Raw genomic sequence first — 26145 nt, 5'->3', positions numbered from 1 at the left:
TTCGTTGTCCTATTTAGGCGCCCAACCAACCCACATCCAGGGGGTTGAGCGACTTTCATCTTGGAGAACCTACTGTTCCTCGATAGCACAATGGCTAGGACTGGGGTGGGGGCAGTACCTTGTCGCTGCCTCGGTTAGGTCATTTCACGCGTTCATCTGATACAGCCACTCATATTAAAATCTCTAATTAAAGGAGAGATAAGGATGGATAATGTACAAGATTAAGGTAACCGGTCTGAAAGTAAGCACCGCTTACTTCTGGTACACCCGGATTCCCCGCAAGTCAAAGAACGCCTTCTCAAAAGCGGACGGGTTGTTGTTAACGAAGTCTGGAAGTGGGGAAGTCAGTTGGTTGCGTTGTGAATGAAGGAAAGAGACTTACCGACGCAGGTCCCAGGGCAACCTGATTGTTCGTACGTCTGGCCAGCCCAGTCGCCACAGAAGGTGAGGTTGATGACGATGTTGTGGGGACCAAAGTGCTCGTTCATGTTGCATTGGTTGTCGGGGAAGAACGCAGTTGGGAGGCCCTAGAACAAAAACGATGGGCCACAGTTGCAAAGGGAGGCACGAAAGAAACTTACCCAGTGATCAGGGTTAACGACGCCAGCTGCGTACTTGACCTCGTCGGGGACAGAAGGATCATCCCGAGCCCAGAACCAGATCTTAATGTAGGTCGGCGAGCGCTCCATCGCATACCATCCACCACCAATCTCGTTGAATGCGGGACCGTAGCTCTGAGGGGTAGGGAATTGAACTGGACAGCCGATGTTGGAGTTGATGGTCGCATCGCAGTTGTCCAGGACTCGAATTCCCCGTTGGTCGCTCCTCGAAGCGGGCATCCGGCATCCAGGGCTGGTGTGGAGGGTGGCGGCGTTGGGACCTTCGTCGTTGACGCCTTCCAAGATGTCGACCTCACCGCCGTTGGGCCAGTTGTCGCCTTGGACCTCCCAGATGGCTGGCCATGTTCCGCAACCTTGAGGCATGTGCTTGACGTCGAAGCTAATACAAATCGGGTAAGTGACGGAATAAAATGAAGAATGAAAAAGAGGGACTTACACAGCAACATGGGTGGTGTAGGTCTTCCATGAGCGAATCCTAACGGAGTTGCGGCCAGGACCATTGGGATCGAGGAAGCTAGTCGAATCGGCGCGGAGTATGAACTTGTCGTCGACAGCAAAGGTAAGATTCTGCTGCTTGGAAGTCTCCATGTCGACATAGTTGACCCTACCATGAGTGGGATCCGCGATGTTCTCCCACTCAAAGGCGTTGTAAAAGCCGGCACCTTGGATGTTGTCGCTCATGAAGTAGACGTTTCCTTTGTGACCGTCATTCTCGGCGAGGGCGAACCGGAAAGAGGCGGCGAAGAGGGTGAGGAGAGCAAAGGTTTGGATGAAAGAAAGTGGGACTCGAGAAGCCATTGCGACGATAGATATAGACCAGAGCTCTACTCTGATGGATTTGGTGCAAGGGGGAATATGAAAGTTGAGTAATGAACGTGACTGTCCCAAGCGATCTCCTCCAGAGAAGACGTCGAGACCGATGTGGGGAGCAGGGGAGAGCAGAGACGCCGCTATTTATATACACTCGTGTCAAAGCGCTTTCTTGTCCGACCATCGTTACACCGGAAATAAAGATCCTTGAAGCCACCGCCTACCTACGCGGTTGGACCTTCCGAAACAATCGTAAAGTGAACGCGGCAACAGGGTGGCATTTTTTGGTCAAAGGGCGCTTTGCAATTTGAGGAGCTATTGATCAAAGGTGGAATTGCGCTGAAAGGGTCTACGACGGGAAACGAGGCAGTGGCCTCGTCACGGTGCCGCTCAGCCAAAAGCGCCAGGAAGCAAGTGTTCTGTCGGTCGGTGAGCGGGCCCAGAGCCAGAATCTCGAGTGCATCTCCTAGACAACCGAAGGCGAGGTGTTATAAATCGCTTTATTATCCAGATTTGTTTCCAAGTCGATGGGTAAAGGAGCAATCAAGCTGTCGTGGAAGTATCGGATAAAGTGGGATTCCACGAACAAAAGAAGCGTTCGGCCTTGGCCGGCTTCCTTTCACGGAGATTGAAAACCTCGGATTTGATCCGTCGACAGTCGTAAGCGCCCATAAGCCCGACGTCATAATTTCAGAGCGCTCGCATTCTCTCTCGTTCCTCAATTCGGGAGATAAATGTTAGATACTGATAAAAATAACCTAGTCTACTTGTAGATTCTAATCGAATTAATTTCCCAGCGGGCCTGACTGAAGGCCTGGGGCTGATTGTTGACGTGGTCTGCAGGAAAATTCAGTTCACCGTTGGATGACGACTGAATTAGTGGATATGGTCTCTTACCGACACAGGTTCCTGGGCAGTCCTGCTTTAGATGGTAGACAGCTCCAGCCCAATCGCCACAGAAGGTCAGATTGATGACAATCCAGTGGGGTATGAAGAATTGGTCCATGTTGCACGTGTCTCCAGGGAAGAAGGCGCTCGGCTCTCCCTGGCGTAGGGGAAGTCAGAATGCGTGAAAAAGGAGTTTCTACTTCACTTACCCATTGAGAAGGGTCTGCGGTTCCGCCGGGTGTTCTGATGCTCTCAGGGACGTTCGCATCGCTGCGGGACCAAAACCAAATCTTGATAAACGCGCTGTTGCGCTCCATGGCATACCATCCACCGCCCGCCTGATTGAAAGGTGGACCATAGCTGAGGGGGGTATCAAACTCTACGGGACATCCGATATTGCTGTTCTGTCTGGCGTCGCAATTGTGGAACTTCCGTTGTCTGAATGGAGATTCAGAGTTTAGTTAAGTTACTATTAGGTTGAGATGCTGCTTCTGGACGTACCCCTTGTGAGCAGCGTCATTCCCTGGCATCACGCAGCCTGTAGACAGAAATGCGATTACGCTTCTCTGCACAATCAGAGCTGCGTCGTCACTCACCGGTCCCTGTGTGTAATGTCGCTGCGTTTGGAGTTTCATCGTTAACACCTTCCAGTATATCGATTTCTCCCTTGGGACGGATCAACCTCTAAAATTTCCCCCATGTATGGAGAGCACTTACTCCGTTCGGCCATCCTCTACCCACTGTCCACAGAGCAGGCCAAGTACTGGATGGGGGTTGAGTCACATGAGCTCGTCTGGTGTACCGGTAGGCAGTGCATTTGAACGAACCCGCAGCCCACAGGCATATGAGCGATGTCGAACCTGTCTTACCTTTATGAGCTTCGACTCTAGAAACTGAGTAAAGAGGACTTACACAGCGACGTGAGTGGTGAACTGCTCAACAGATCTTATTCGCACAGAATCACGACCTCGGGCTTCCGGACCCACGACTTTCTGGTCATCGGCGCGAAGAACGAATTGGCCCTCGTCGTTGACATAGGTGAGTCTTTGTGCTATTGAGGTCTGTTTATCCACGTAGTTCCTGCAGCCGCATTAGTGTGTTGACTTTTCATCAAAAGAGATCAGACCTACACCCTCCCATGAGTGGGATCTGGCATGGATTCCCATTCGAACTCATTGAAGAATGCATCGCCACGTATCTCCTTGTCAAAGGTATAGGTCCCACCCTGGCCTAGAGAGCATTGGAATAAATACGCTGAAAGGAAGGCAAATGTTAAAGAGCGTGGGGGCCGCATACTCGTGAGGTTGTGGGGTACTGAAGGGAAAGACACGCCGCTTGTATATAAACCACCCCGAAAATCATGGTGGGCGCTCTGTTTATGCCAATTCGCCCATCTCGGCGGGCGCGTTCTGCACCAACAACTGCGACGATCATGAGAGTGATTCGCACAGCCATCCACCAAGCTCGGAAATGTCGAAGACTTTCAGTGCAATCAATCAGAGAATGATGCGCTGAGGCCAGAATGGTAGTTACTCAACGCTGTTGACTGCATCCAAGGGCCCTACTTAGGGGCATCCACCATGGTCCTACCCCGAGAAGCGCACAACTGGAATGCCGCTCACGGCACGTCTCGGGTGAACGACTGTACAAGCTTACAAGGCTGTAGCTCGCTGGACCTACAGGCGTTTTAAACGGTTCTTCCGCGTTCTATAAGTATGGCAGTGAAGTCGTTTACACAAAACCTGATGTGTATGAGGTATCGCAGGTCATAAAGCGGACGAGTAAGGTATCGTAAGCGATCGTAACTGTGAGTATCGTATCTTGGTCAAGAAAATAGAGGACCGGTTCATCCAGATGAGTCGAGCGAAAAGAGTCTGAATGGCTACTAGGTGTAGATTCGAATCTGCGCAATGTCAAAGTATGCGTTCTCGAATGCCCATGGGTTATTGTTGACATGGTCTGCCGGAATTTCCGGGTGAGTCGGCTGTTAGAAGGGATAGACAGTACGAAACTCACCGACGCAGGTCGAAGGGCAGTTGCTATACTGGTACACAGTCCCCGCCCAGTCCCCGCCTACGAAAGGTTAGAAGGGTCCGAACAGATTCGAAGAGAAAGTGAGTACGAACAGAGTGTGAGATTGATTACAATCCAGTGAGGAGCAAAGAAGTCACTCATATTGCAGCTGTCACCAGGGAAGTATGCACTAGGCGTTCCCTACGATTCTGTCAGCATAGACGAAAGATAAGACACAACGAGACGACCCTACCCAGTTCGAAGGAGCCACGTTCCACACTGGGTTCTTGACGTCCTCGGGAACGTTGGGATCTTGGCGAGACCAGAACCAGATTTTTATAAAGTCGTCGTTGCGTTCCATGACATACCAACCGCCGCCTGCGGCGTTGAAGCCAGGGCCATAGCTGTCGTGACTGGGGAAGTCGACAGGACACCCCACGTTGTTGTTGACGCTGGCGTCGCAATTATTCAACATTCGGTGACTGAAGAAAGGAGGTTCAGTTGAACCGTGGCTTTGCTACATGGAGTCAAGGACTCACCCTGTCTGAGGGCCATTCTCGGTAGGCATAGTGCATCCTACAAGACCTCAGAAAGTGGATCGCACAAAGGGCGATGTAGCTCACCTCGTCCAGTGTGCAACGTAGAGGCATTGGGAGCCTCGTCGTTGACTCCTTCCAGAATGTCAATCTCTCCCTGAGGCCAGCGTCAATGGAAAACACTGAAGTAGCGAAGAGTTGGTCCACTCACCCCGTGGGGCCAGTTTTCTCCAACGGTCCAGATCGCGGGCCATGTTCTAGTACAGAGATGATTACTTTGCAGTATGAGGCAGACCTAGGCGTACTGACCCGCAGCCGACAGGCATATGACGAACATCGAAGCTAGGTCGGGCGTCAGATCGGTGAGGGTGTCGATAGCAGATGGCAGCAGTACTCACATGGAGACGTGAGTCTTAAACTTTTCCTTCGACCGCAGCCGAACGGAGTTGCGACCGGGTCCGTCCGTAGGAATGATGTTGGTCGAGTCCGTTCGCAGGATGAAACTATCCCGAGTGGCGAAAGTCAGATTCTGCCACCGCGAGGTTTCTTGGTCGACGTAGTTTCTGAAAACACCGTAAGTCATGGAATGAGAGCCTGTCAGTGGATGGGACCTACACTCGTCCATGGGTGGGATCGGCAATGCTCTCCCAAACAAAATCATCATAGAAAGATTCTCCTTGGATACCCTTGCGGAGACTGTACGTCGAAGGATGCCAGGCGACACCGGAGTGGGAAAAGACAGCAAGCAGAGGCACGGCCCTGATCATGGAAGAAAGCGGGGATCGCATCGGGAATTACAGCACTGCTGAAGCGAGAAAGAATTCCTTAAGAGTAGAAACGAAAAAGGGTGTCGGAACGATGCACAAGTTGGAACCGGCAACAAAGGCAGCTCGAACGACGAAGAGGGAGATCGCAGAATCGCAGAACCTTCAGGCTTTTAAAACGCAACAGGCTGTTCATTTTGGTGGCGCCGAGTCGATATCAAGTTTCCGTTATTTCTCACCAAGAAACGAACCGCCACACGCCCGCCTTGGAATCAACCGGAAAGACATCGCGACAAAGCAGTGTCAGCGCAGATATGAAAGAGGGGACATAGGGGCTAAACTTACCAGATCCGGAGCAGTGATATTGCAAATGATGGCTTGGCGCAGGCTTCGGACCAACTTGATTCCTCTTGCCGTCGATAATGGAGGAATCCGTTGCCCTAAATTGTGAGGATACAATGCAAGTGAAGTCCCTCAGGATTCATGGCCCCTCATAGTACCTATCGGGTGGCTTCCTCGTACTCTTTCACAGCCGTTTTCATTGCCAGTCAACGGGTTTGGGGATCGGTAACGCCGATGGCTGATAAGCGCCTAGCCCCACATTTCAAATCTTGCGCAAATCTAGGGATCTGTCAAGGGCTGTCCGCCACACCTAATCAGGCCTGATCTGGGGGAGCCGAATCTAGCTGTCGATCCAAGATGGACCCAAGAAAGAAAGTCCAGTGTCGATCATGCTCGTTTATCATTCGCAGAATGTTAACCAGTGACCATTGCTGAGTCGGGTAGCAATAAGTTACAGGTCGAGTCTAACAGGTCTAGCTTGACGTGTTGACGACCTGTCCCTCCATGAATCGTGCGAGGACCGCGAGTCGTCAAGTGTACACCCGGATGTTCGCGATATCGAAGTACGCGTCTTGGAATGCCCAAGGATTGTTGTCCACGAAATCTACGCGTCATAATCAATCAGAAGTCATATCCACGGATATGCGAGTAGGTTGGTGACTTACCGATGCAGTTGGAAGGGCAGTTGCTCTGGTGGTAGACGTTTCCGGCCCAGTCACCACCTGTTGCATACAGATGAATACAGTTTCAAGTGCGAAGTGAATAGTGTATAACTCACAGAACGTCAGGTTAATCACAATCCAATGTGGTCCGAAGAACTGGTTCATGTTGCAGCTCCAGTCGGGGAAGAACGCGGTTGGAGCTCCCTATCGCAGGTTTCAGAGCATGTTGAGCAGAGTTGGAGCACAAATACACCTACCCAGTTTGCTGTGGTAACGGTCTGTCTAGGGGTCTTGACTTCCCAAGGAACATTGGGGTCGTTTCGCGACCAGAACCAAATCTTGATGGCGGAGCTGGTACGCTCGAGGACGTACCACCCTCCACCCGCACGATTGAACGCTGGTCCGTAACTGTTTTGTCCGGTAAAGTCGACGGGGCACCCAGTGTTGCCGTTGACAGTTGCATCGCAATTGTTCAGAACGCGTAGTCTGTGATGCGTGTACTTATCAGCGGCATTCCATAATAGTAAGTATTTGATAGAGGGAAGACGCACCCTCGATGGCCGCTGTCACCTTGTGGCATCGTGCAGCCTGGCAGATTCGTGTCAGACAGGCTTTATTTGGTATCCTGCAATTAAGCTTACCTCGGCTCGTGTGGAGCGTCGCTGCATTGGGACCCTCGTCATTGACGCCTTCGAGGATGTCAATTTCTCCCTATTAATCTGATTTAGTATGAGTAGAGTTGGATCAGAGAGATTGCTCACCCCGTGGGGCCAGTTGTCTCCTACAGTCCACACAGCCGGCCACGTCCTGTGGTAAGGACAAACACATTCAGCACGAAGTCGAAGAGAGCGGTATTCGTGTACTCACCCGCAGCCTTCAGGCATATGTCGGATATCGTATCTACCAGGCCAGTTAGAAAGACGTCACGACGCGATGCGTAACAATCGAGAACTCACATCGAAACATGGTTCGAAAACATTTCTCTGGACCTGATCCGAACAGAGTTCCTGCCTCTGCCGCCCCATACCACGTTGGTGGAATCTGCACGAAGGATAAACGAGTCCGGAGTTGCGTATGTGAGGTTCTGCGCTCTCGATGTCTGTTGGTCGACGTAGTTTCTACAGGATAGTTTAGCGACGCTGCCGTGAATGGGATTAAAGTGCGACGTACACTCGACCGTGAGTTGGGTCGTTGATATCCTCCCAGACGAATTCTCGATAGAATCCTTCACCGCGGATGTCTTTCCTGAGGTGGTAGGTCTGCGCTAGGCCGAGCTGGACCCAGGACGCGAGGAGGACTAGGAGACCCAGCATTCGGGATAGTGAAGGTGAACTTGCTGGTTGCATCGTGAATCGTAATCGTAGACGAAGACGTTATGAAAACGAGAAACAGAGATAGGAATAGAGGTACAAGTTGAACCGGCGATTAGGACGTCGTGGCGCGCTGGCGGAAAAGACCAACAAGCGGGAACGGAGATGAATATGGCAGGTCCATTTTTATAAGGTGGCCTGTCGAGGCCGAAAGTGGGTCCACGTCGCAAGGGGTATGTAAACTCCATCAATATATCGCTTGTTTATCTTGCCCACGGCCGTTGCGATAGCCATGTCTCCGAATAGTGCCTGCCCGCAGCACATCCAAGCAAGGAATGGTCGGCGCACGATTTGAGGACCTTGGAGGGCTGAAAGGTTGACTGGATAGGGTACATGGTGCAGTTAGAGTGTGACTGGTCGTCTATAGTGTCTTGGCAAGGGCGCCCCTGAGGCAGATGGTATCTCGATCAGACTGGCCGATGATGGTTTTATGGAGAAGTGACTGTGGCAGTGCGGGCGCCAATCGTCATTGCCTGTCGTTGCCCCTGCCGCTGGGTGTTTCTAAGAAGATTCGTTGGCATATCCTGACTTTTGTCTATGGGCCTCACTTAGGTATGATAAATACAGTACGAAATCTGACACTGGTACAAGGTATGATATTAACTTGTCAGGCCCGTCGCAGTAGTACTATACTCGCTCTTAAGTCGTCTTAAAGTCTAGGCTTCTTCGCACGTTGCACATCTCCAGAGGCCTCTCCAGTCCTCGAAGATGATCCAAACGGCGCCAACGGGTCTGATACCGCTCGTACGGAAGGTACTAAACGCGAGGTCGCGTCTCCCAGTAAGCCTTGGTATGCATTCGGCACTTGGTGCCCCAAATTCGGAACGGTAGGTCCAATTGGCATCGTTGGGGGAATCAACAGTCGAGGGAGCTGGATAAAACCAGTTGACGCTGCCGAAGGTGCTTCGTATGGAACGGGCAGGTAGGGTACTGTGGATGGTCCTGCCATAGTAGGGTACATCGGGTGTACTGGCACTGGAATTTGGATAGGCTTCGCGATTCAATGATTTGTCAATGTCAGAGATGGGACGTGGACTGAGAGGAAGTAGAGTAAACTGACCATTGAATTGGACTGGGGGCGCGAAGATTGACCGAGACGTCGTGGCACTTGGGCGTTAAAGCCGGTGGAAGGGTGCACTGTCATTGCTCGAGAGGGTGCAGGAGCAGCGGCTGGAGATTGACCGTTCGCTTTGCGTTTTGCCTTAGTACGCCTTCGGGATTGAGGCTGAGAGAAAGTCGCGCCAGAGTCCAGGGCCGGAGTCGTTGTGACTGTTTCGAGCGCTGTAGCAAGAGTGGTAGATGTTGTCGCTTCAGCGGGGTTCGAGGCTTCGTCCGCTCTTTCTTCCTCTGCTAGTAGCCCTTCACGGTAATCTGAAGAGGGCTCGGGGTTTGAAGAAGAGTGTGGACCGTCGACATTGGGAGTGCCTGAAGAGATGCCCTGAGTCGAGCGATGGAGATTTCCATTGATGATATCTGGGCCTTCCCCAAGGCTTACGAACGGGTCGAACCAGTCGGGACCAACGTTGGGGAAAAAGTTCGACTGTCCCTGCGGTGGCCTGGACATTATCCGCAAAAAGAGGGCAAGAAACGCGGCTACGAGGGAAGACGGGGATTTGGGGATTGGGTTGAGGTGGGCGAGCGGCCCTTTATATACATGGCACCTATGTCCATGGCTGGCCTTCCCTTTCAGTTGACATCGTTACACAAGCCACGATAAAAATGAGTACCAGTCATCCGTGGCTTTTACTCTCGTGCGCGCAGAAAGGGAGCCATCGGTGGTTACTAGGTTGAGATTCTCAAAGGGAGGGTGAAAGGTGAAGGCAAGGACGAGCTCGGTGGATCCGTCCTTAGAGGAACACCGATAACCCGACATGGAGTTGCGACCACCCTTCTCAAAGGGAAAGGAAGCATTGCGGCATAAAAGCACATAAAGAATAGCGACTAGGCCTTTGAAGCTGATATGCCTTTGAAGTCCCTTTAAAAAAGTTCTGTGTATGGCTCGGTGAACGCTGGTACCCCCTGCCAAGCAGTTGTCGGCACTGGAATGGGAACAGTAGTGCAACGGATGTGAGGGTACACTCGACTTATCGCTGAGCCGAGGGCTGCTGTGAAGTTGGCATGGTCGAACATGGCGTGCCATAGAAAGAGGTTGAGGCATAGAACGGGCGCTTAAACTTGAAGGTCCGTCCATTCTTTTCACGCCGAGCGCTCTTACTACTACTAGCCCCTCTGACGATCACCGTTGGCCATGATCGAAATGGTATGACCTATGGGACGCCCGTTAGAAAAAGCGGGTGGGGTGCCTTTAAGACGTGTGTTTCTCAATGTCCTGCAAAAAGTGGTTCCGACACGGGGAATCGAACCCCGAGCTACCGCGTGAAAGGCGGTAATGTTAGCCGTTACACCATATCGGATTATAGAAGGGACTTGCGTTGTAGCATCATGACCTCTAATTGCCTCTCTTCGCTGTGCTGAATCCTTGATCGCCCTCGACCGATCATCATTCCAACCTTCGACCTGCACCATCGTCATGCTCAAATAGCCCCCACCATCAATTCGTTCACCAGCCTAGATTATCAGCATGGCCAAAAAGAACGCCAATACCGCTGCCGCAAAGGCAGCGAAGAAAGCCAAAGCTCAACAGAAATCCGAGAAGAGAGAGAAGAAGAAAGTCTTGAAGGAATCTGGTAATCTTCCCAATGGCGCGAAGAGCGGGAGCGGGAAAAAGGGAGGAAAGAAGAATGCAGAAGATTCGGACGATGATCTGGAGGCCATATTGGCTCAGGTGTGTGTGTAGTCTATCCGTCGACTTGCTCATTCTTACCTGAATATTCGATATGAACTTCTTAGATGCAAAAAGAATGGGAAGCTGCCCACAAGGTGACTGAAGAACTTGTCGAAGGGCCCCCTTCTCGACGCGCGAATGCGACGCTCACAGCGTGTCCAAACGGCGGCCACCTATGGTGTGTAGGAGGGGAATGGTTCAGCGAGGACGGGCGGGCTGTAAGCTTTCAATACACGGGATCCCTGAACCACCGATCCTGACTTGAAATCTATTCCACTTTGGTAATCGGATGGTCCACCACCACCAACGAACACCCTCGCCGGTCCCAAATCACATAGCACTTCTATAACGATACTTTCCGGTACACGCCAGAGAAGGACGAATGGCGAAAGTTCGTCTCTCCAACTTGTCCTGGACCACGAAGTGCGCATGCTGTATGTGCAACGCCCGCTGGAGGAGGCAAACTATTCCTGTTTGGTAAGTTTATATTTCCCTGTTCGAAGTCTGATGCCGAATACTTACTGACGAGATTCCATCTTGCGGTGCAGGGGGCGAGTTTTCCTCGCTTCACCAAACATCATTCCACCACTATGGCGATTTCTGGGCATTCGACGTGGGGACTCATAGCTGGGATCGGATTGAGACCAAGTACGTGATTTCGCTCTTTCCCCTTCCACCAGTTCCATCTCTGTCGTGCGCATTCTGCACTATCCTGACGACCCGCGACATCCGCAAGTCCGCGGTGCCTACGTCGTCGATCTCCCTTCCGAACTGCTTCACGTCCTGTCAACTTACACTGATCCATCCCATCACATAGGATTCGGCCAAGTCCTCGCTCGGGACACCGGATGGCGATGTGGAAGCACTACGTCGTTCTTTTCGGAGGATTCTATGATCCAGGGATTACCAGTGCGTGCCATGTTCACGTCGTGGAAACCAACCTACTGACGTCGTCCGAACTCTCCAGCGCGCTACCTGAACGATCTCTGGGTTTTTGATACCCAAGAATACACTTGGAAGCAGGTGGAATTCAAAGAGACGGAGCTGAGGCCATCGTGAGGATATTTTCGGTGCGCATTTGTATTGTTCTGACCAATTTCATCCCTAGCCCTAGAAGCGGATTCTCGTTTTTACCTTGTCCGGAGGGCATCTTGTTGCACGGTGCGCTTCTTTCCTTCGGCGCCAGCAAGTTCTCGGCTCATGCTCTATCTGGAAGGCGGCTATTGCAAACAATATTCGAAAGGGAAGCGACCTGTGGGTGTCATGTTGGAAGATACGTGGCTATTGAAGTTGTCCATTCCCGAAGCATCCGAAGCCGCTACTTCCTCGTCGAAGGCCCAAACGTCCAAGGCAACGCCGTCTGCCTCGAAGTCCAATAAAGGGAACAAAGGCGCATCGAAAGGCACCCCACTGAACCTGAATGTGAAGTGGGAAAGGAGGAAAAGGCCCAGTGACGCGTTCGCGCCGAGCTTGCGGAGTGGGTGCACGATGGCATTGTGGAGTGCAAAAGGGATGGGCGTGATGTTCGGGGGAGTCACGGACGAGGATAAGAACGAAGAGGTGTTGGAGAGTGTCTTTCACAACGATCTGTGAGTTATATCGTTCAGGGTGGCTCCATCTTCCGCTGACGATCGTTTCGCAGATTTGGATACCAAATATCAGGGAAGGGTCGTTGGATCAGTTTGAACCTGAAACAACCAAAGGCGAAGGGGAAGAAAAAGAAGAAAGACGCGAAGAAGAATAGCAACAACCAAGACTCCGGGGATGAAAACGACGAGGCGAGCTCCTTCGCTATATTCCTGCTATTGAAAATCCTGATAAGCCTTCTCAGGGGCATCAACCACCGGCACCACCGAACGGCGATGCGTCGAAGGTTGAGGCGGACGATCCCAACCTGACAGTTCCAATCGCGAGATACAACGCCATGTTGGCTGTGTTGAAGAACACCTTGTACATGTGTGACATTCTTCCCTCTCACCTTTCGGATTTATGGCTAACATTCATTCAGCTACGGTGGTATCCTCGAGAAGGGAAGCAAAGAGTACACCTTGGACGACTTCTACTCCCTCCAGCTCGATAAATTGGATCGGTTTACATGCCTCAAACCTTTGTCGTTCGAGATTCCGGCTGGGGAGGGCGAGAGTAGCAGTGAGGACGACGACGACGACGACGATGACGAGGACAGCGAGGACGAAGACTTGGACAACGGGGAGTTCGACGATGAGTCTGAGCATGGAGAAAATGCGGTTGATAACGACGACGACGATGACGAGGCGGGAGAGGAGGCAGAGGTCGATGACGGAAGCGAAGGAGACGACGAGCTCGATGCAGACGATAAACCTGTGAAAGAAAAGGTCGACCGCAAGCAGAAACGCAAAGACAAGAAAGACAAGAAGAAAGCCGCCCTGGAGGAAGCTGCTAGTGTTGCTATCGAGGAGCTGAAGGAGGAAGTTTCGGAGCTCCGCCAGCAGGCCTCGTCGTTTATGAACAGCGCGAAGGATCCAGGGAGGAACGCGGAGGAGGCGCTGAGCACGCCGTTGCCTGGTGAGACGCTGGCGATGTTCTATGCGAGGTCTCGTAAGTGGTATTCGCAACTTCAGCGGCTCGCTCTCCTCATGTATCTCGTTGTAGGTGACTACTGGACGCAGAAAGCGATGCAGCAAGACGAAGGCGACAACCAGGGCAAGGAATTGCGCAGGGTTGGGTTTGCGTTGGCGGAAGAGCGATATGGTGTGTGGCTTTTCCTGGTCCTTTTTCCGATATAGTTGAGTGACGCATGGGGTGCAGAATCGTACAAACCGCTATTGGAAGAAGTCGAAAAGATCTTGGCTGAAGCGGGATTGAACGAGGAGGAAATGAGGATGAGTGCCCAGGCTGGTGCTGCCCACATGGCGGGACAGGGTCAGAGCCGGAATCGACGATAGCAAGGTGTTGTATTTTGGGTATGCATCAATGATATTGCTTTGAAGCTCTCCAGCTCTCGATGCAACTTGCCCGTATACTTCTCTCTCGGGTCCATCGTGCCGCGTATCTGGAGCTAAAAATAACACCGGCGTATTTGAGGCTCGAGAGGTTCTTTTCCGACATGTGCCAGGGAAAATTGAGGTCTATATGGCAAGATGGACAACGAAGCACTGTTCCTTGTCCGACTATGGACGAAGAAGGGATGGCATGAAGAACTATTGGGCGCATGAAACGAGGAGGGTGCGTGAACTGTCTTCTTTAACTATTCCATCGTGACCTTGCTTCTGACTTCGATTTCTCCTTGCTCTTTATCAGTTTGGGCGCAGGCGCACTTCCCAGTCAAGAGCTGACACATTTCCCTGCGTTGCAGGACCAGTCAATGTGTCAATTTGGGCGTGGCTACATAAGTAGCTAATGCTGATAGAGATGGCTAGAACCCCAAGTCCTTCGGTCTGTGCGTCCCAGGACCGACTTCACCCATAACGCCCACCTTGGCAGGTCGAGTCGCCACCATGGCCCCGCAACCAGAGAAAGTCACTCAGAGCCATCCTCTGTCCGCCGACGAAATCGACTCGGAGAAAGTAGAAATGGGCCTCGAGGTCATCGAGGATGTTACTAATTCCCCGTCTAAATTCGACTCGGACGATGACTACATAATTGACCCTATCGAGGAGAAGAAATTGCTCAGGAAACTGGATTGGATTTTGCTGCCGATGTTCACTGCAATTTGTGAGTTTTGATTTCTACTGTTCCGTGAAAGTGTGCTGACTGTGATAGATTGCTTCAATTTCATCGACAGGTGCGTTCGATCCAGGAGGTTGGAAGGGGGATTGATGGGCCCGTGTGATGCAGGACGTCGATTGGCAATGCTCGTGTCGCGGGTTTGGAAGAGGACCTGGGGATGCATGGGTTCAACCTCAATGTTGCCCTCACGATATTCTATATCTTTGTATGTTTCGCCTCGTTCTCTCCGAATTAATACTGAATGGTGTTTTAGTACAACCTGGCAGATATCCCCTCCAACCTGGCCTTGAAACACTTTGGGTCCAACTGGCTTGCGTTCCTCGTCATAACGTTCGGCCTAGTCTCGCTCTTTTCTGCGTTCATGCACAACTATGCGGGATTGATTGCCTCCCGAGTGTTCTTGGGTCTGGCTGAGGGAGGGACATTGGTTAGTACGCGCTCCCTAATGAATCATCAAGCGCTGATTATCAATGTCGTAGTCTGCGTTGGTGTATATCATTGCAAGAGTTCGTCGCATTCGAGTTTTGTATACGGCCCGGAGCTGACATGGGACCCTCGAAAGTATTATCGAAGGCATGAACTCGTTCTCAGGATTGGCATATTCTTTGGAGTTTCGCCGAGCCTGGCTGGAGCTTGTGAGTTCTGACTTCTCGATTACAGTATCACCATCGCGTGGCTCTGGTTGCATCCTTCTAAGTTCTGAACGTATGTGATTTGCTGACCTTGCCATTTCTTCGGCAGTTGGTGGACTTCTGGCCTCGGGACTGTTGAGGATCAAGGATTTCGGGATCATCACGACCTGGAGAAAGGTAGGCATATTCTCACTGTCATTGTTTTCCAACCCTTACTCGAACATGATGCTTAGATCTTCCTGATCGAAGGTAGGATTTGGGATCCAGTTCGCATTCCATGGCGGCTACACTCAAACGAAACTAGGAATCGCAACGACACTTTTTGGAATCCTGCTTATATTCATCCTCCCGGAAGACCCTACGAAATCCAAGATGTTGAACGAGGCTGAAAGGCGACTGGCTCTGGCCAGGATCGACGCTGATCAGGTCATCAAAAATAAAGGAAAGAAAGAGAAAACAACTTGGAGCCTAATCTGGAGGTCATTCAACTTCATCGTAAGTGCTGTACCCCCATCTAGACGTGCACTGACTTTTCCGATAGACCATCGCGTGTACATTATGTTACATGATGCTGAACATGTCATTTCAAGGACTGAGCCTGTTCTTGCCTTCTGTGATCAATTCTCGTGAGTGTTCAATGATCTTCTTTTCCCAAATGGTATAGCTGACAATCATCTTCCCAGTCGGAAAATACAGTGGGTATATTCTTTATGTGACGAGAATTGAGCTTACGAAGGAATCAGCCGTTATCGAGGTCCAGCTACGCACCGTGCCCCCTTACATCGCCAGTGCAGTATGGGTAATCCTCAACGCCTATATAAGCGCCCGTATCAGGATGCGCTTCCTCCCGCTCCTCTATAATCTAGCTTTAGTGGCAGCTGGATATGCGATATCGATTTCAACCAAGCATTCTCAAGCCAGGTATGCAGCGTGTTTCTTGATGCTCATGGGCGCTTCGGTTGGAGGTCCGATGGTGGGTTCCATTTCTCCCATCGTTCAGGGTGATGTTCATCAGTTCTGTAGATTATGACCTGGGGAACGGATAATGCTTCTCCCGATACCATGAGAGCTGTGGTCACGGCGGCTATCCCTGGTATCGGCGCTCTTGGAGCAATCATGGCGTAAGCGAGTCCTCTCTCCCGTTTTTAATACATAGTCCTCATCCTGCGTGTTTCTTCAGTGTTTGGACCTACCTCCCAACGGATGCCCCAGACTACCGAAAAGGAAACACAGCCAACCTGGTATCCATATGCTCCATATCCTGCATCGTCGTCATCACCGCCGTGTACATTAAATGGGAGAATGCGAAGAGAGATAGAGGCGATCGGGACGCGAGGTTGGATGGGGTATCGCCCGAGAAAGAGACACAGATGGGATACAGGCATCCGAGGTTTAGGTATCAAATTTAGGTGGTCAATGCATGACTTTGAAACCCTTTACTTTGAAACCCTTTCAAGCGTATGGATGGTTGAAATTCCTCCCGTTGTTCTAGATTGTTGTGCTGCGTCTTTCAGTCGCAATTCTGCGGCTCGGGTTTGGAGGAGGCCCCTAACTCGGGGCGCGTGGACCCAGGCCGTGAAGCGCCCAAGTCGAACGTCATCATGTCATGTTACCAATTGATCCATCAAAAGCTGATAAAGACATGGGGACTGACTCTCCCGTAACTTAACTACATATTCTCAACATCAGTCATCCTTTCCTTCTCACTTTCCCCCCGCGAACAATGTCCCAGGGTACCAAGAAAGCACCGTATGGCACATGGGAGTCGCCTGTTACCGCTGAAGCCATAACCAAGAATGCAGGTCCTTTCACTCACGATACCTACGATGATTCCGGGCGTTAATCCAAATCTAATCTCTGAAATCAATCTAGGCCAATTCGATCGAAGCCCTCCTCGTAGATGGCGTAACTGGAACGGTATACAACCTGGAAAGACGTCCGTCTGAGGGTGGAAGGTCTGTTTTAGTTGAGACACGGTCTGGGAAGGATGTATTGGGTATGTACTGGGCGTCGAGCGCTTTTATTCCAAGCAACTTTAGCAAGTTACTGATAGCCATTCTGAATAGGCCCTAAATCAGATGGATCCCGATGGAACGTCAGAACAGGCGTACAGGAATACGGCGGATCACCGGCTCTTGTACACAACAACATCGTCTACTTCTCTCATTATGATGATGGGAGAATCTACAGTAAGGAATTGGGAACAGAGGGCTCAAAGGTCATTGGAGTTACACCAGGTAGTCGTTTGCCAATTCGTATGTCATATGCGTAACGCTGACTCGTCCAGCCTCCAAGCCTTACCGCTTCGCCAACCTCGTGTTGCACCCCTCAGACTCGCACCTCCTTTTCGCAGTCCTCGAAGACCACACAGACGACACGCCAGCAGGAGTCGTTACTTCTCTTTGTGTTATCGACACATCGAACCAGTCTGGCGATGATAAAGTCTCCGTCATCGTGAAAGGTGCAGACTTTTACGCGCTTCCTTCCTTCTCACCCTCGGTCGAGGGGCGTCCATCAAAACTGACTTGGATGGAATGGTATCACCCTGACATGCCCTGGATTGGCGGAGAAGTGTACGTTGGGGACGTCGTAATCGAAGGAGGTGAGTTATCATCACTGGCCTCGAAGACTAGATCTAAGCCCGAGGTAAAGGGGCAGTGAAGGTCGTAAACCGAGTCAAGGTATCAGGCGAGCGCACGAAGATCAGCGCTTGCTACCCATCCTGGCTGAACGAATCGGCCTTATTGTTTACCAACGACGAAAGCGGGTTTGTCAATCCCTGGATCTCAAACCTGTCCTCCGGTACGTCAAAATCTCTGCCCGTCCACGTTCCTTCTTTAATCCATGGATGCAGCTCGACCCGTCCTCCCAACTCCCTTGCCCGAGGACTTTGGGTATCCTTTCTGGTCTCTCGATGAGTTCCCCTACACTCTGGTCTCTGCCGGAGGAAAGAAGGGTGCAGTATGGAAGGGCATTAAAGAAGGACGGGATGTGCTCTACTACATCCCTGTAGGAGAAGGGAAGGAGCCGGCCAAAGCCCACTTAATCCCATCGCCCTACGTTTCACTCGGGCCTTCCATCCTCGCCTTGCCCGGCGGTAAGGAAGTTGTGTTTATCGGTCAGAAAGCGGACGAAGAGAAGACCATTGTTCAAGTCAGTGTAGAGGGGCTGATTGAGGGTAACGCGGAGTTCGTTGGTATCGCGGTGAAGAAGGAGAAGGAGGAAAAGAAGACGGAGTTGACGAAGGATCTGGTTTCTGCGCCGAAGCCCATCACGCTGAAGTTGGCCGATGGCCACCCTTTGCATGTTGTCTATTACGCACCATATAATCCGGCGTACGCAGGTATGTTTTCATCAATTATAGGTGACCAGATAGATAATTAACCGCATTCTTCAGGCCCCAATGACCCCAGCGAGAAGCCTCCGGTCGTGGTGAATATTCACGGCGGACCTACTGCGCACGTATCCCAAGGATTAGATTGGAAGAAACAGTACTGGACTACAAGAGGATGGGCGTGGTACGTGGCATCCTCTTCCTACTTCCGAAATGACACCTCTAATCGTCCCCCAGGCTTGATGTCAACTACCGCGGGTCATCCGGATATGGACGTGCCTACATTGAGCAGCTCAACCGTAACTGGGGTGTTGTAGACGTCCAAGACTGCATTAATTCGGTTCGTCTTCTGTCTGGAGGCGAGCACGATTTGGTGGACCCCAAGAGGGCTGTGATTAGAGGAGGATCTGCGGGCGGGTTCACGGTCCTGGCCGTTATCAGCCTTCCGGGTACGTATGGAGCCAGCGTATTCAACGGAGTGGGTGTTTCACGAGCGTTATCTTACAGAGAAAGAAACCGACAGGAAGACATTTGCTGCTGCCCAAGCCAGCTACGGCATTTCTGATCTCAAAAAATTGGAAGAATTTACGCACAAGTTTGAGAGCCATTACTTGAGCGGTTTACTAGGTCGGTTTTGTGCTAACTTATCCACGTTGGGAGCTGTCTCACGTATAAAAAGGAGGATCGTCGGCTGAAGTCCCCGAAACATATGCCAAGCGAAGTCCCATTAACAGCGTATCCAAGATCGAGACCCCACTGCTTGTGCGTATTCACTTCCTTCTGTAATACTGTAATTGTTCATTGGAGTTTGTAGATTCTTCAAGGATCTGCAGACAAAGTTGTCCCACCCGCTCAATCTTCATCCATCTACGAGATCCTCAAGGCCAAAAACAATGACGTCGAGTACAAGGAGTACGAAGGGGAAGGCCATGGATGGAGGAGGGAAGACACCATGCGGGATGCCATAGAGAGAGAGAGGGCGTTCTATGAGAGAGTTCTGGGATTAAAGAATGTAGCTTGAGTGCCAGGGAGAGTCGGGATGCTCGATGTGAAGGAGGAGAGGATGAAGCTCGCTGGAGGTTTATTTCCTAGCCGTGTCATCAGTTGAAACGAGGATATCGAGGTATTTTGTCAGATTCCAGGAGCCAACCATAAGGCATTATCTCTTGGCGATTCAGCGTCACTATTTATTTTCAAGGAATCGGGATAAAGTGTATAGCAAGCAGCCCCAGTCTCAGGGATGCTATGCAGACAATCGACTCCTCGGGGAGATCAAAAAGGGTCCTGGGCGCTCGTTTCATATGAGGCCAATTCTGGATATGAGCCCAGGACCTCGGAACTAATACATTCGGTGAGGAAGAAATGCTTGAACGCCAGCTGCCCTCAACTGTTCCAAGACTTAGCGCAAGGAGACTAAGTGAATAGCAGATTTGGACGCGCTCAACAGAGTGGTAGTATCTTGTACTGTAACTTTAAGTACCCTCCATTCAAGTAGCGGGCCGTATTAGCGCCAGGGGTAAAAAGACCCTTTTAGGCAATGTGCGGCACGTGCCTTTCAGGAGAAGACCTCGTTGGTGAGGCGTGTTTTCGATTCCCGCTTTTGCCACCTCTTTTCCGCCTGCTCATCTCCCGACTGCTCTGTGTGTTCAAACTTCACTGTCAGCGCTGACCGAGTCGCCCGAAGTTTGAAGATTATCTTCACTGTCGAAACCCTGACGAGGCCAATCACGAAGTTTTCTTTCGCGAAGGGTCCATGTCTTTGTCACAGAGGCCTGAATCATGAAAACAGTACTGCCCTGCACGGCCTCAGACTCGCTGGGATCAAACTGGCCTCTCATTGGTTCTTCCTGTTCAATACCTTTGCGGCGACTGAATATGCTCTTTTATCCGGTGCCGAATTCAAAAGTCAATCTTCTGTAGATGCATCAGCGCCTACCGCTATGTATAGGGCAAGAATGAAACGTAGCAACGGCCGCTCTCACAGGGGCTCTCCGTTCTGTATTCCTCGCAGATCACCTCGTTCAGCGCTGTACCAACAAGGCTCGGGTGGTGTGTTGGAAAGCTTGGACCTTGCGGCGGTACAAACACCTTCACCCCGTGCGCCATGTCCATTCTGAAAAGGGTATAAATGTGTCTATTGTCCTGCGCCTGGTTTTCCTCAGCCTTCTTTTCTCCCTCGCTCTCGTCCAGGCTCGACAGCTTTGGCCGTTCTGGATTTTTCTCTGCTTATTGACTTCACCCTTAAAATCAGAATGTACCCCGCCGCTGTCGCCCTAGCCGTCGCCGCGATCGTCCCTTCCGCTGTCGCTGTAACCTACGACGTTCAGGTAGGACCTGGCGGCCAGTTCATCTACGATCCCCCCTACGTTCACGCAGAATATGGGGATATTATCAATTTCGTTTTGTACGTCCAGCCTGCCCCCTTTTTACCCTGCATTCTCGCTCATATTCCTTCTCAAGCAATCCGAAGAACCACACGGTAACGCAGTCAGCCTTTGACCCTCCTTGTGTCCCTCTCGCGGATGGATTCCGCACCGGATTGTAGGTTACTTCCTGTCATCCTCCTCAGATAGCTTGACGAATGCCTATCTCACAGTGTTCCCGTTGCACCCGAAGCCATTGGCACTGAAACACGCCAGTTCCACGTTCCGGACAACCACGGAGAACCAATTTGGTTCTATTGTGGCCAAGGAAATCACTGTGGCCAAGGCATGGTGTTCGCAGTTAACCCGCCCGCAGCTCCGAGCGAACGTTCTTTTGAGGCATTCCAGGCGCTAGCGATCGAAAGGAATGGGACTGGAACACCACCTACCGAGACTAGTGCGCCGGGTGGACAGGAGACGTGGACGCCACCTCCGCCTCAACCTTGGTATCCTGCAACTGCCACCGTGACTTGGGGAGGATCCTCCTACACGACTGTCTATACCAGCTACGAAGGCTCACCTGGTACGTAGAGCTTAACTGACGCCGGATTCGCGCGAAGCTTATTGTGTATTAGACCCCACCCCTGCGCCTCAACCTGTCGAGCACACTATCCAAGTCGGAGCTGATAATGGTTTAATTTACCTCCCTGCCAGTATCAGTGCTCGTGTTGGCGATACTGTCACCTTCGAGTTCCGTTCCAAGAACCATACTGTCACCCAGTCCAGCTTCTCGAGCCCTTGTGAAGCTCTCATTCGCGAAGATGGCACCACCGGTTTCCGATCTGGATTGTGAGTTTTCTTCCATTCGTTGGCGCACTGGTCGACTTAATCCTTTTTAGCCGCCCCGTCCCATCTGGAACCACTGATTTCCCCAGATTCTCAGTCAGGATCAACGATGTACGAAAACTCCTCTCTCTCGCTCATTTCGCTCGATGCTGACTCTTCACAGACCGCTCCAATTTGGGGCTACTGCGGACAAACCGGTCACTGCGCCCAAGGCATGGTCTTTGCAATTAACGCGGTCGAGACCGGCCCCAACAACTTTGAAGCTTTCCAGCAGCTTGCCAGGCTGTCAGCAAGTGATTCTGCAGGTGCCTCTTCTGCACCACAGCCTTCTGGTGGCGCTGGAGGCGACGATGATGATTCCGAAGGCAGTGGTGCAGGTGGCATTGCTCCTGCTACCACAGTGTTCTCAGTTATCGCTGCTATTTGTGGAGTAGCCATGGTTCTCTAAGTCCATACCATTTCTCCTCTTCATTCTCGTTGGACTCTTTCGGACAGGTAGTACCTGCTTACGACCGTTGCTTTATGATACGCACCTATTATGTATTCATTGACCATAATTTTAATATTCTAAAGCTTTTCTGACATATCCTTTGGCCCACAGTAGGATTTCACACCCGCACCTCCTTATCTCGAGACTCTGGTGCCCAGGACTAGTACTCAGAACCCCACGTGTAACAAGCGGTCGAATTTGGAAGATCGAGCACTTTACCGTATTTGTCAAGCGCCTCCGAAGCAAACAACGCGATTTCAGCGATCAATTCTCCGAAATCTCAATTTGATCCCAAACCACAACATATCCTCTCGCCCTTTCGAGATAATTTTTCTGGGGACCAATATACGAAATGTCAGACTCTGAGGACTTGGATCTCTCCCTTGACTCTGTCTTTCCAGTTAGTCTGCAGTTCTCTCGACTTTCAACTGGGCGTGCCTTGATTCCGGTTCTTCCATGCCCGTCCCTGCTGTCACTTGAAATCTCCTGCAATCCATCGTAAACGCCTATCTCAACATCCACAAATACGGTTGCGAAGGAACCGCCTCGGCCTCCTACACCAGAACCAACCACGTCGACGTACACACGAGATTCGCGATATGTCAGGAATGATGCAGATTGGACAGAGATTAGAATAAGACTTGTCGGGGATCATCCTCTATGGGGACACTACCTGTAAGCACCACCGTTTTCCTCCTTTTATCACATCTTTTCTTTTGGAAGAGGATGGTGTAGTTGGCATTCGTATTGACTCTTATGTCTCGGCCTTCAGGTGGAACGCCGCGAGATCATTCGCAACATATCTCGATTCTCATCCGGAGATGTATAAGGACAAGAATGTCCTGGAATTGGGGGCCGGTGGCGCACTACCCAGCCTCGTTACTGCCAAAAATGGCGCTGGTGCTGTACGCCTGTCCCCGACATCCTATGCTAAACGAACTAACTATAACGTCGCTAGGTGGTTATCACGGATTACCCTGACAAAAGCCTCATTGAAAACATCGACTACAACGTCCAGAGTAATCTGACCAGCGAGGAGCAAAAACATGTATCGTCCAAGGTGTGTGGGGGCTAGAATGGAGAAACAAGTTAATACATATTCTGATCGAATCTAGGGATACATTTGGGGCCAGCCAACCTCCGGGCTTCTGGACTGCGAACAACCAAAATTTGACCTCGTCATTCTTTCTGACCTTATTTTCAACCATTCTCAGGTTCGTCGGCTTTACTGTAACGTCCGCCTATGTTAATCTGGCTCTTGATAGCACGATGCTCTGCTGTCGACATGCGAAAGCGTCATTCGGAGTGATGCTTCGCAGGTGTTGGTATTCTACAGCCATCACCGCCCACACCTGGCTCACCGGGACATGTTATTTTTTGAGAAGGCGAAGGAGAGGCAATGGGAAGTAGAGAAAGTGGTTGAGGAAAAGTTTCCCGTAAGTTGTCCGCCATTGCTCTTTGGCCTAACTAACCAAGTCGACAGCCGATGTTCCCTGAAGACCCGGGTGACGAGGACGTGCGAGCTACAGTGCACGGTTGGCGTCTTACCAGAACAGGCGGCATGAAGACGACCTAACCAGTAGATTGCCTGAAGAAATTACAAGAATTTTACCTACAATGAAATGACCGTGAAAGAGAAAAGAAGTTGAGAACCACAACGACAAAAATAGCCCGATTCAGCGAAGATCCAGCGCATGAAGTCGTTCTCTCCATCCACTCTCCACCATCCACCCTTCCTGCAAAATAAACCTTTACTTCCTTGCTTCGCCTTCCTTCCAGATTGGCCAACCGTTACTCCTCTTTCCAGATACTCAGCTCACATGGCAAACCGGATGCGTCCACTAGCCCTCGTTCACTTGCCATCAAAGCAGGGATTACGTCGTCCAGACCTGGTTGACGTTGTAGGGTGTGCAACTCCAGATCTGAACCTGGTTGCCGTTGCAAGTGTCGCCGTTGGTCAGATCCACGCATTGACCTGTACGTCAGGAGGTCAGGAGGAGGGGGTTCGGAGAATGGAGTGATTCGTACCTCTACCAGCCAGAGCAATCCTCTTATCATCGGTGTAGAACCAGCTCTGGGCAGGGATGTTGTCGAAGCACTGCCAGATCTTGAGTTTAGTGCCGACCTGCGGCCCTGATATCGAAGCTTCAGCGGAAAGGTTCAACCAACAAGGAAGACAAGGGTACGTACACTCAGATCCGGCGTCCAAGCAGTAGTTCTGACCTGCAACCTGAACCCTGGTGTTCCCGTTATTGATCATCCAGTTCTGCGAGGGCGAGTTGTTACAGTCGAGGCTGTCAACAGAGTCAGAACGGTTTCAGCACGTTAGCGAGAACGACTCACATCTCGACTGGGGCCCCATTCCAGAATTTACCGTCCTTCACGTTCAAACACTTGCGCCAGTTCCCATTGGGATGAAGCTGGACGACGTTCCCCCACCCATTGTTGTTATTGCCCCATCCACCACCGTTGTTGTTATTCCCCCAACCATTACCGCCCCCGTTGTTATTCCCCCAACCATTATTACCATTGTTGTTGTTGTTGTTACCGCTCCAGCCATCGTTCTGCTTGGGCTGGCCACTCCAGCCGTTGTTGTTCTTGTTGCCGTTGTCCCAGTTCTGCTTGGGTGCAGAACCGACTATGAAGCTGGGCTGGGCTTCGGGATCATCGTCGACCGAAGTGGTTGCGGGAGGGGAAGGGGGTGGAGGGTAAGGTGGGGTGCTGGAGTCTCCAGTAGAATCGGGTTTGGTGTCCGGATCGATGTCCTTGGGAAGGTCGGAATCGCCGTCGTCCCGTTTGAAGCTGGGAGAACCCCAGGAGGCAACAGCACTGGAGATGAACAGCGAACTGAGGAGGGTCGCGGCTGTGATGGTACGCATGTTGAATCGATGATTAAGACGGTTAAATTTCGAAAAGTAGAACTGAGAAAGGGTGGTGCGTAGAAGGTTCGCGATGCAGAAGTGTGCAAGGGTCAAGCTCTGTCGTTCGAATCAATCGAACGATGGAAGAGGTTTGAGTTTGGTAAAAGCGACGAGATGGAGGTTGAACGTTGTCAAAGCCCTGCTTAGACGATACGATGAAGTTGAATTAAGGGTTGATAGAAGGGTTTAAATCGCGTTTGAAAATTAAAAGAAGTGGTGGATGGTGTAAGAAAAAGTGGTTTGAAGAAGGGTCTGGGTGAAAGTTGAAGTTTAAAGGCTCTGAAGAAAGAGTCGACGGTGGTAACAGGTTTATATACACTTTTCGAATTGGCGAATAGGAGAAAAAAAGGGGGATAGACTCCATGCATAGTAGGCGGAAATAGTCTTACAATGACGATGTTATCACGTATCGGCCTGCAAGGTCTCCAAGTTGCGATCACATTTAGTAGGACAATTCCAAATCGACGTCAGCTGCATTTGAATCAGGACCGTGCCCTTCTCTATTCCCGGGTTCCCCTTAACCACTGAGGGAAGACGGTAATGACTGGATCAACTTGGTCTTGTAGTTGGAAGTAGCTAGCACGGTTCATTATTCTGGTGTGAAGTAATCGTGTAGGCGTCATGTTCTGTCTTCCAAAGGTCAAAAAGCATCGTGTTAGCGCTCTGTGCGTAGCGGATCGCTGTCGGGATGAGTGAGGCGCCGAATTCACCACGTTGACTGGCGCGTAGGATTCTGATCGCTTGAAAATTGCCATTCATCGCTGACAGGAAGCACGCGTTCTGGGTGCCTAAAGTCTTATCATCCGATGTAAGTCGGACAGGAGGTTTACTCGCTGCGTTTGCGTCCTCAGGTCTGACGATTTCCTCGAAGCGAAATCCTTCCCGCTTTGGTAGGCGGCCTTCTTGATCTGGAAGGTATTCCGTTGATTAGGAGGCAGCGGTTTGATAGGGTCACTGGCTTACTACTGACAATAACATAGCACTAAGAGTTTCTGAAGAAGAGATATTCACAATCTTTCTGGGAGAACTCCTTACCCAAGGAACGAATGTGTAGCCAACGA

The 26145-nt window shown here is 51.1% G+C and overlaps 11 protein-coding genes and 1 non-coding gene across 12 annotated transcripts; 5 read left to right on the top strand and 7 right to left on the bottom strand.

Annotated features, from left to right (window-relative positions):
* Window positions 1-252: 252 nt before the first annotated feature.
* CC1G_02606 (glycosyl hydrolase family 16) lies at window positions 253-1418 on the bottom strand (the record flags this gene model as incomplete). Its single annotated transcript, XM_001840091.1, has 4 exons — window positions 253-329; window positions 383-527; window positions 582-999; window positions 1057-1418. 4 exons carry the CDS (start codon window positions 1416-1418, stop codon window positions 253-255), a joined length of 1002 nt encoding a protein of 333 aa, XP_001840143.1.
* Window positions 1419-2193: 775 nt separating this feature from the next.
* Window positions 2194-3612, bottom strand: CC1G_02605 (mixed-linked glucanase; the record flags this gene model as incomplete). Its single annotated transcript, XM_001840090.2, has 9 exons — window positions 2194-2267; window positions 2328-2475; window positions 2528-2756; window positions 2820-2856; window positions 2915-2984; window positions 3036-3081; window positions 3146-3178; window positions 3231-3398; window positions 3449-3612. The coding sequence occupies 9 exons, from the start codon at window positions 3610-3612 to the stop codon at window positions 2194-2196; spliced, it is 969 nt and encodes a 322-aa protein (XP_001840142.2).
* Window positions 3613-4203: 591 nt separating this feature from the next.
* On the bottom strand, window positions 4204-5634 carry CC1G_02604 (endo-1,3(4)-beta-glucanase; the record flags this gene model as incomplete). The annotated part of the gene is made up of 10 exons (XM_001840089.1): window positions 4204-4277; window positions 4335-4391; window positions 4445-4532; window positions 4585-4813; window positions 4871-4907; window positions 4955-5024; window positions 5079-5124; window positions 5177-5209; window positions 5266-5430; window positions 5483-5634. The coding sequence occupies 10 exons, from the start codon at window positions 5632-5634 to the stop codon at window positions 4204-4206; spliced, it is 951 nt and encodes a 316-aa protein (XP_001840141.1).
* An 869-nt stretch (window positions 5635-6503) lies between these two features.
* CC1G_02603 (hypothetical protein) lies at window positions 6504-7981 on the bottom strand (the record flags this gene model as incomplete). The annotated part of the gene is made up of 10 exons (XM_001840088.2): window positions 6504-6577; window positions 6639-6695; window positions 6752-6839; window positions 6893-7121; window positions 7187-7223; window positions 7277-7346; window positions 7397-7442; window positions 7503-7535; window positions 7592-7753; window positions 7806-7981. 10 exons carry the CDS (start codon window positions 7979-7981, stop codon window positions 6504-6506), a joined length of 972 nt encoding a protein of 323 aa, XP_001840140.2.
* A 673-nt stretch (window positions 7982-8654) lies between these two features.
* On the bottom strand, window positions 8655-9569 carry CC1G_02602 (hypothetical protein; the record flags this gene model as incomplete). Its single annotated transcript, XM_001840087.1, has 2 exons — window positions 8655-8996; window positions 9066-9569. The coding sequence occupies 2 exons, from the start codon at window positions 9567-9569 to the stop codon at window positions 8655-8657; spliced, it is 846 nt and encodes a 281-aa protein (XP_001840139.1).
* A 778-nt stretch (window positions 9570-10347) lies between these two features.
* Window positions 10348-10419, bottom strand: CC1G_20080. The gene has a single exon. It is a non-coding gene; the product is annotated as a tRNA-Glu (tRNA).
* Window positions 10420-10586: 167 nt separating this feature from the next.
* On the top strand, window positions 10587-13714 carry CC1G_02601 (hypothetical protein; the record flags this gene model as incomplete). The annotated part of the gene is made up of 12 exons (XM_001840086.2): window positions 10587-10790; window positions 10856-11008; window positions 11129-11267; window positions 11339-11438; window positions 11608-11699; window positions 11758-11845; window positions 11899-11951; window positions 11977-12379; window positions 12433-12663; window positions 12799-13367; window positions 13422-13520; window positions 13578-13714. The coding sequence occupies 12 exons, from the start codon at window positions 10587-10589 to the stop codon at window positions 13712-13714; spliced, it is 2268 nt and encodes a 755-aa protein (XP_001840138.2).
* A 552-nt stretch (window positions 13715-14266) lies between these two features.
* Window positions 14267-16539, top strand: CC1G_14315 (hypothetical protein; the record flags this gene model as incomplete). Its single annotated transcript, XM_002911274.1, has 12 exons — window positions 14267-14483; window positions 14532-14553; window positions 14607-14703; window positions 14752-14929; window positions 14978-15133; window positions 15240-15307; window positions 15364-15379; window positions 15435-15625; window positions 15672-15756; window positions 15814-16103; window positions 16154-16251; window positions 16311-16539. 12 exons carry the CDS (start codon window positions 14267-14269, stop codon window positions 16537-16539), a joined length of 1647 nt encoding a protein of 548 aa, XP_002911320.1.
* Window positions 16540-16853: 314 nt separating this feature from the next.
* Window positions 16854-19485, top strand: CC1G_14314 (peptidase; the record flags this gene model as incomplete). The annotated part of the gene is made up of 10 exons (XM_002911273.1): window positions 16854-16901; window positions 17003-17126; window positions 17197-17385; window positions 17463-17732; window positions 17985-18473; window positions 18528-18648; window positions 18702-18913; window positions 18972-19091; window positions 19144-19226; window positions 19279-19485. The coding sequence occupies 10 exons, from the start codon at window positions 16854-16856 to the stop codon at window positions 19483-19485; spliced, it is 1863 nt and encodes a 620-aa protein (XP_002911319.1).
* Window positions 19486-20716: 1231 nt separating this feature from the next.
* On the top strand, window positions 20717-22121 carry CC1G_02599 (hypothetical protein; the record flags this gene model as incomplete). Its single annotated transcript, XM_001840084.2, has 5 exons — window positions 20717-20868; window positions 21061-21410; window positions 21463-21676; window positions 21727-21784; window positions 21837-22121. 5 exons carry the CDS (start codon window positions 20717-20719, stop codon window positions 22119-22121), a joined length of 1059 nt encoding a protein of 352 aa, XP_001840136.2.
* Window positions 22122-22515: 394 nt separating this feature from the next.
* Window positions 22516-23739, top strand: CC1G_02598 (nicotinamide N-methyltransferase; the record flags this gene model as incomplete). The annotated part of the gene is made up of 7 exons (XM_001840083.2): window positions 22516-22563; window positions 22702-22838; window positions 22936-23068; window positions 23122-23223; window positions 23279-23377; window positions 23429-23599; window positions 23647-23739. The coding sequence occupies 7 exons, from the start codon at window positions 22516-22518 to the stop codon at window positions 23737-23739; spliced, it is 783 nt and encodes a 260-aa protein (XP_001840135.2).
* Window positions 23740-24037: 298 nt separating this feature from the next.
* On the bottom strand, window positions 24038-25042 carry CC1G_02597 (G-X-X-X-Q-X-W domain-containing protein; the record flags this gene model as incomplete). The annotated part of the gene is made up of 4 exons (XM_001840082.1): window positions 24038-24138; window positions 24192-24296; window positions 24354-24457; window positions 24507-25042. The coding sequence occupies 4 exons, from the start codon at window positions 25040-25042 to the stop codon at window positions 24038-24040; spliced, it is 846 nt and encodes a 281-aa protein (XP_001840134.1).
* Window positions 25043-26145: the final 1103 nt, after the last annotated feature.

The sequence above is a fragment of the Coprinopsis cinerea genome (genome assembly GCF_000182895.1).
Source record: "Coprinopsis cinerea okayama7#130 chromosome 4 map unlocalized cont3.4, whole genome shotgun sequence".
Classification (NCBI taxonomy): Eukaryota; Fungi; Basidiomycota; class Agaricomycetes; order Agaricales; family Psathyrellaceae; genus Coprinopsis; species Coprinopsis cinerea.
This window is presented reverse-complemented; position numbering and strand designations above follow the sequence as displayed.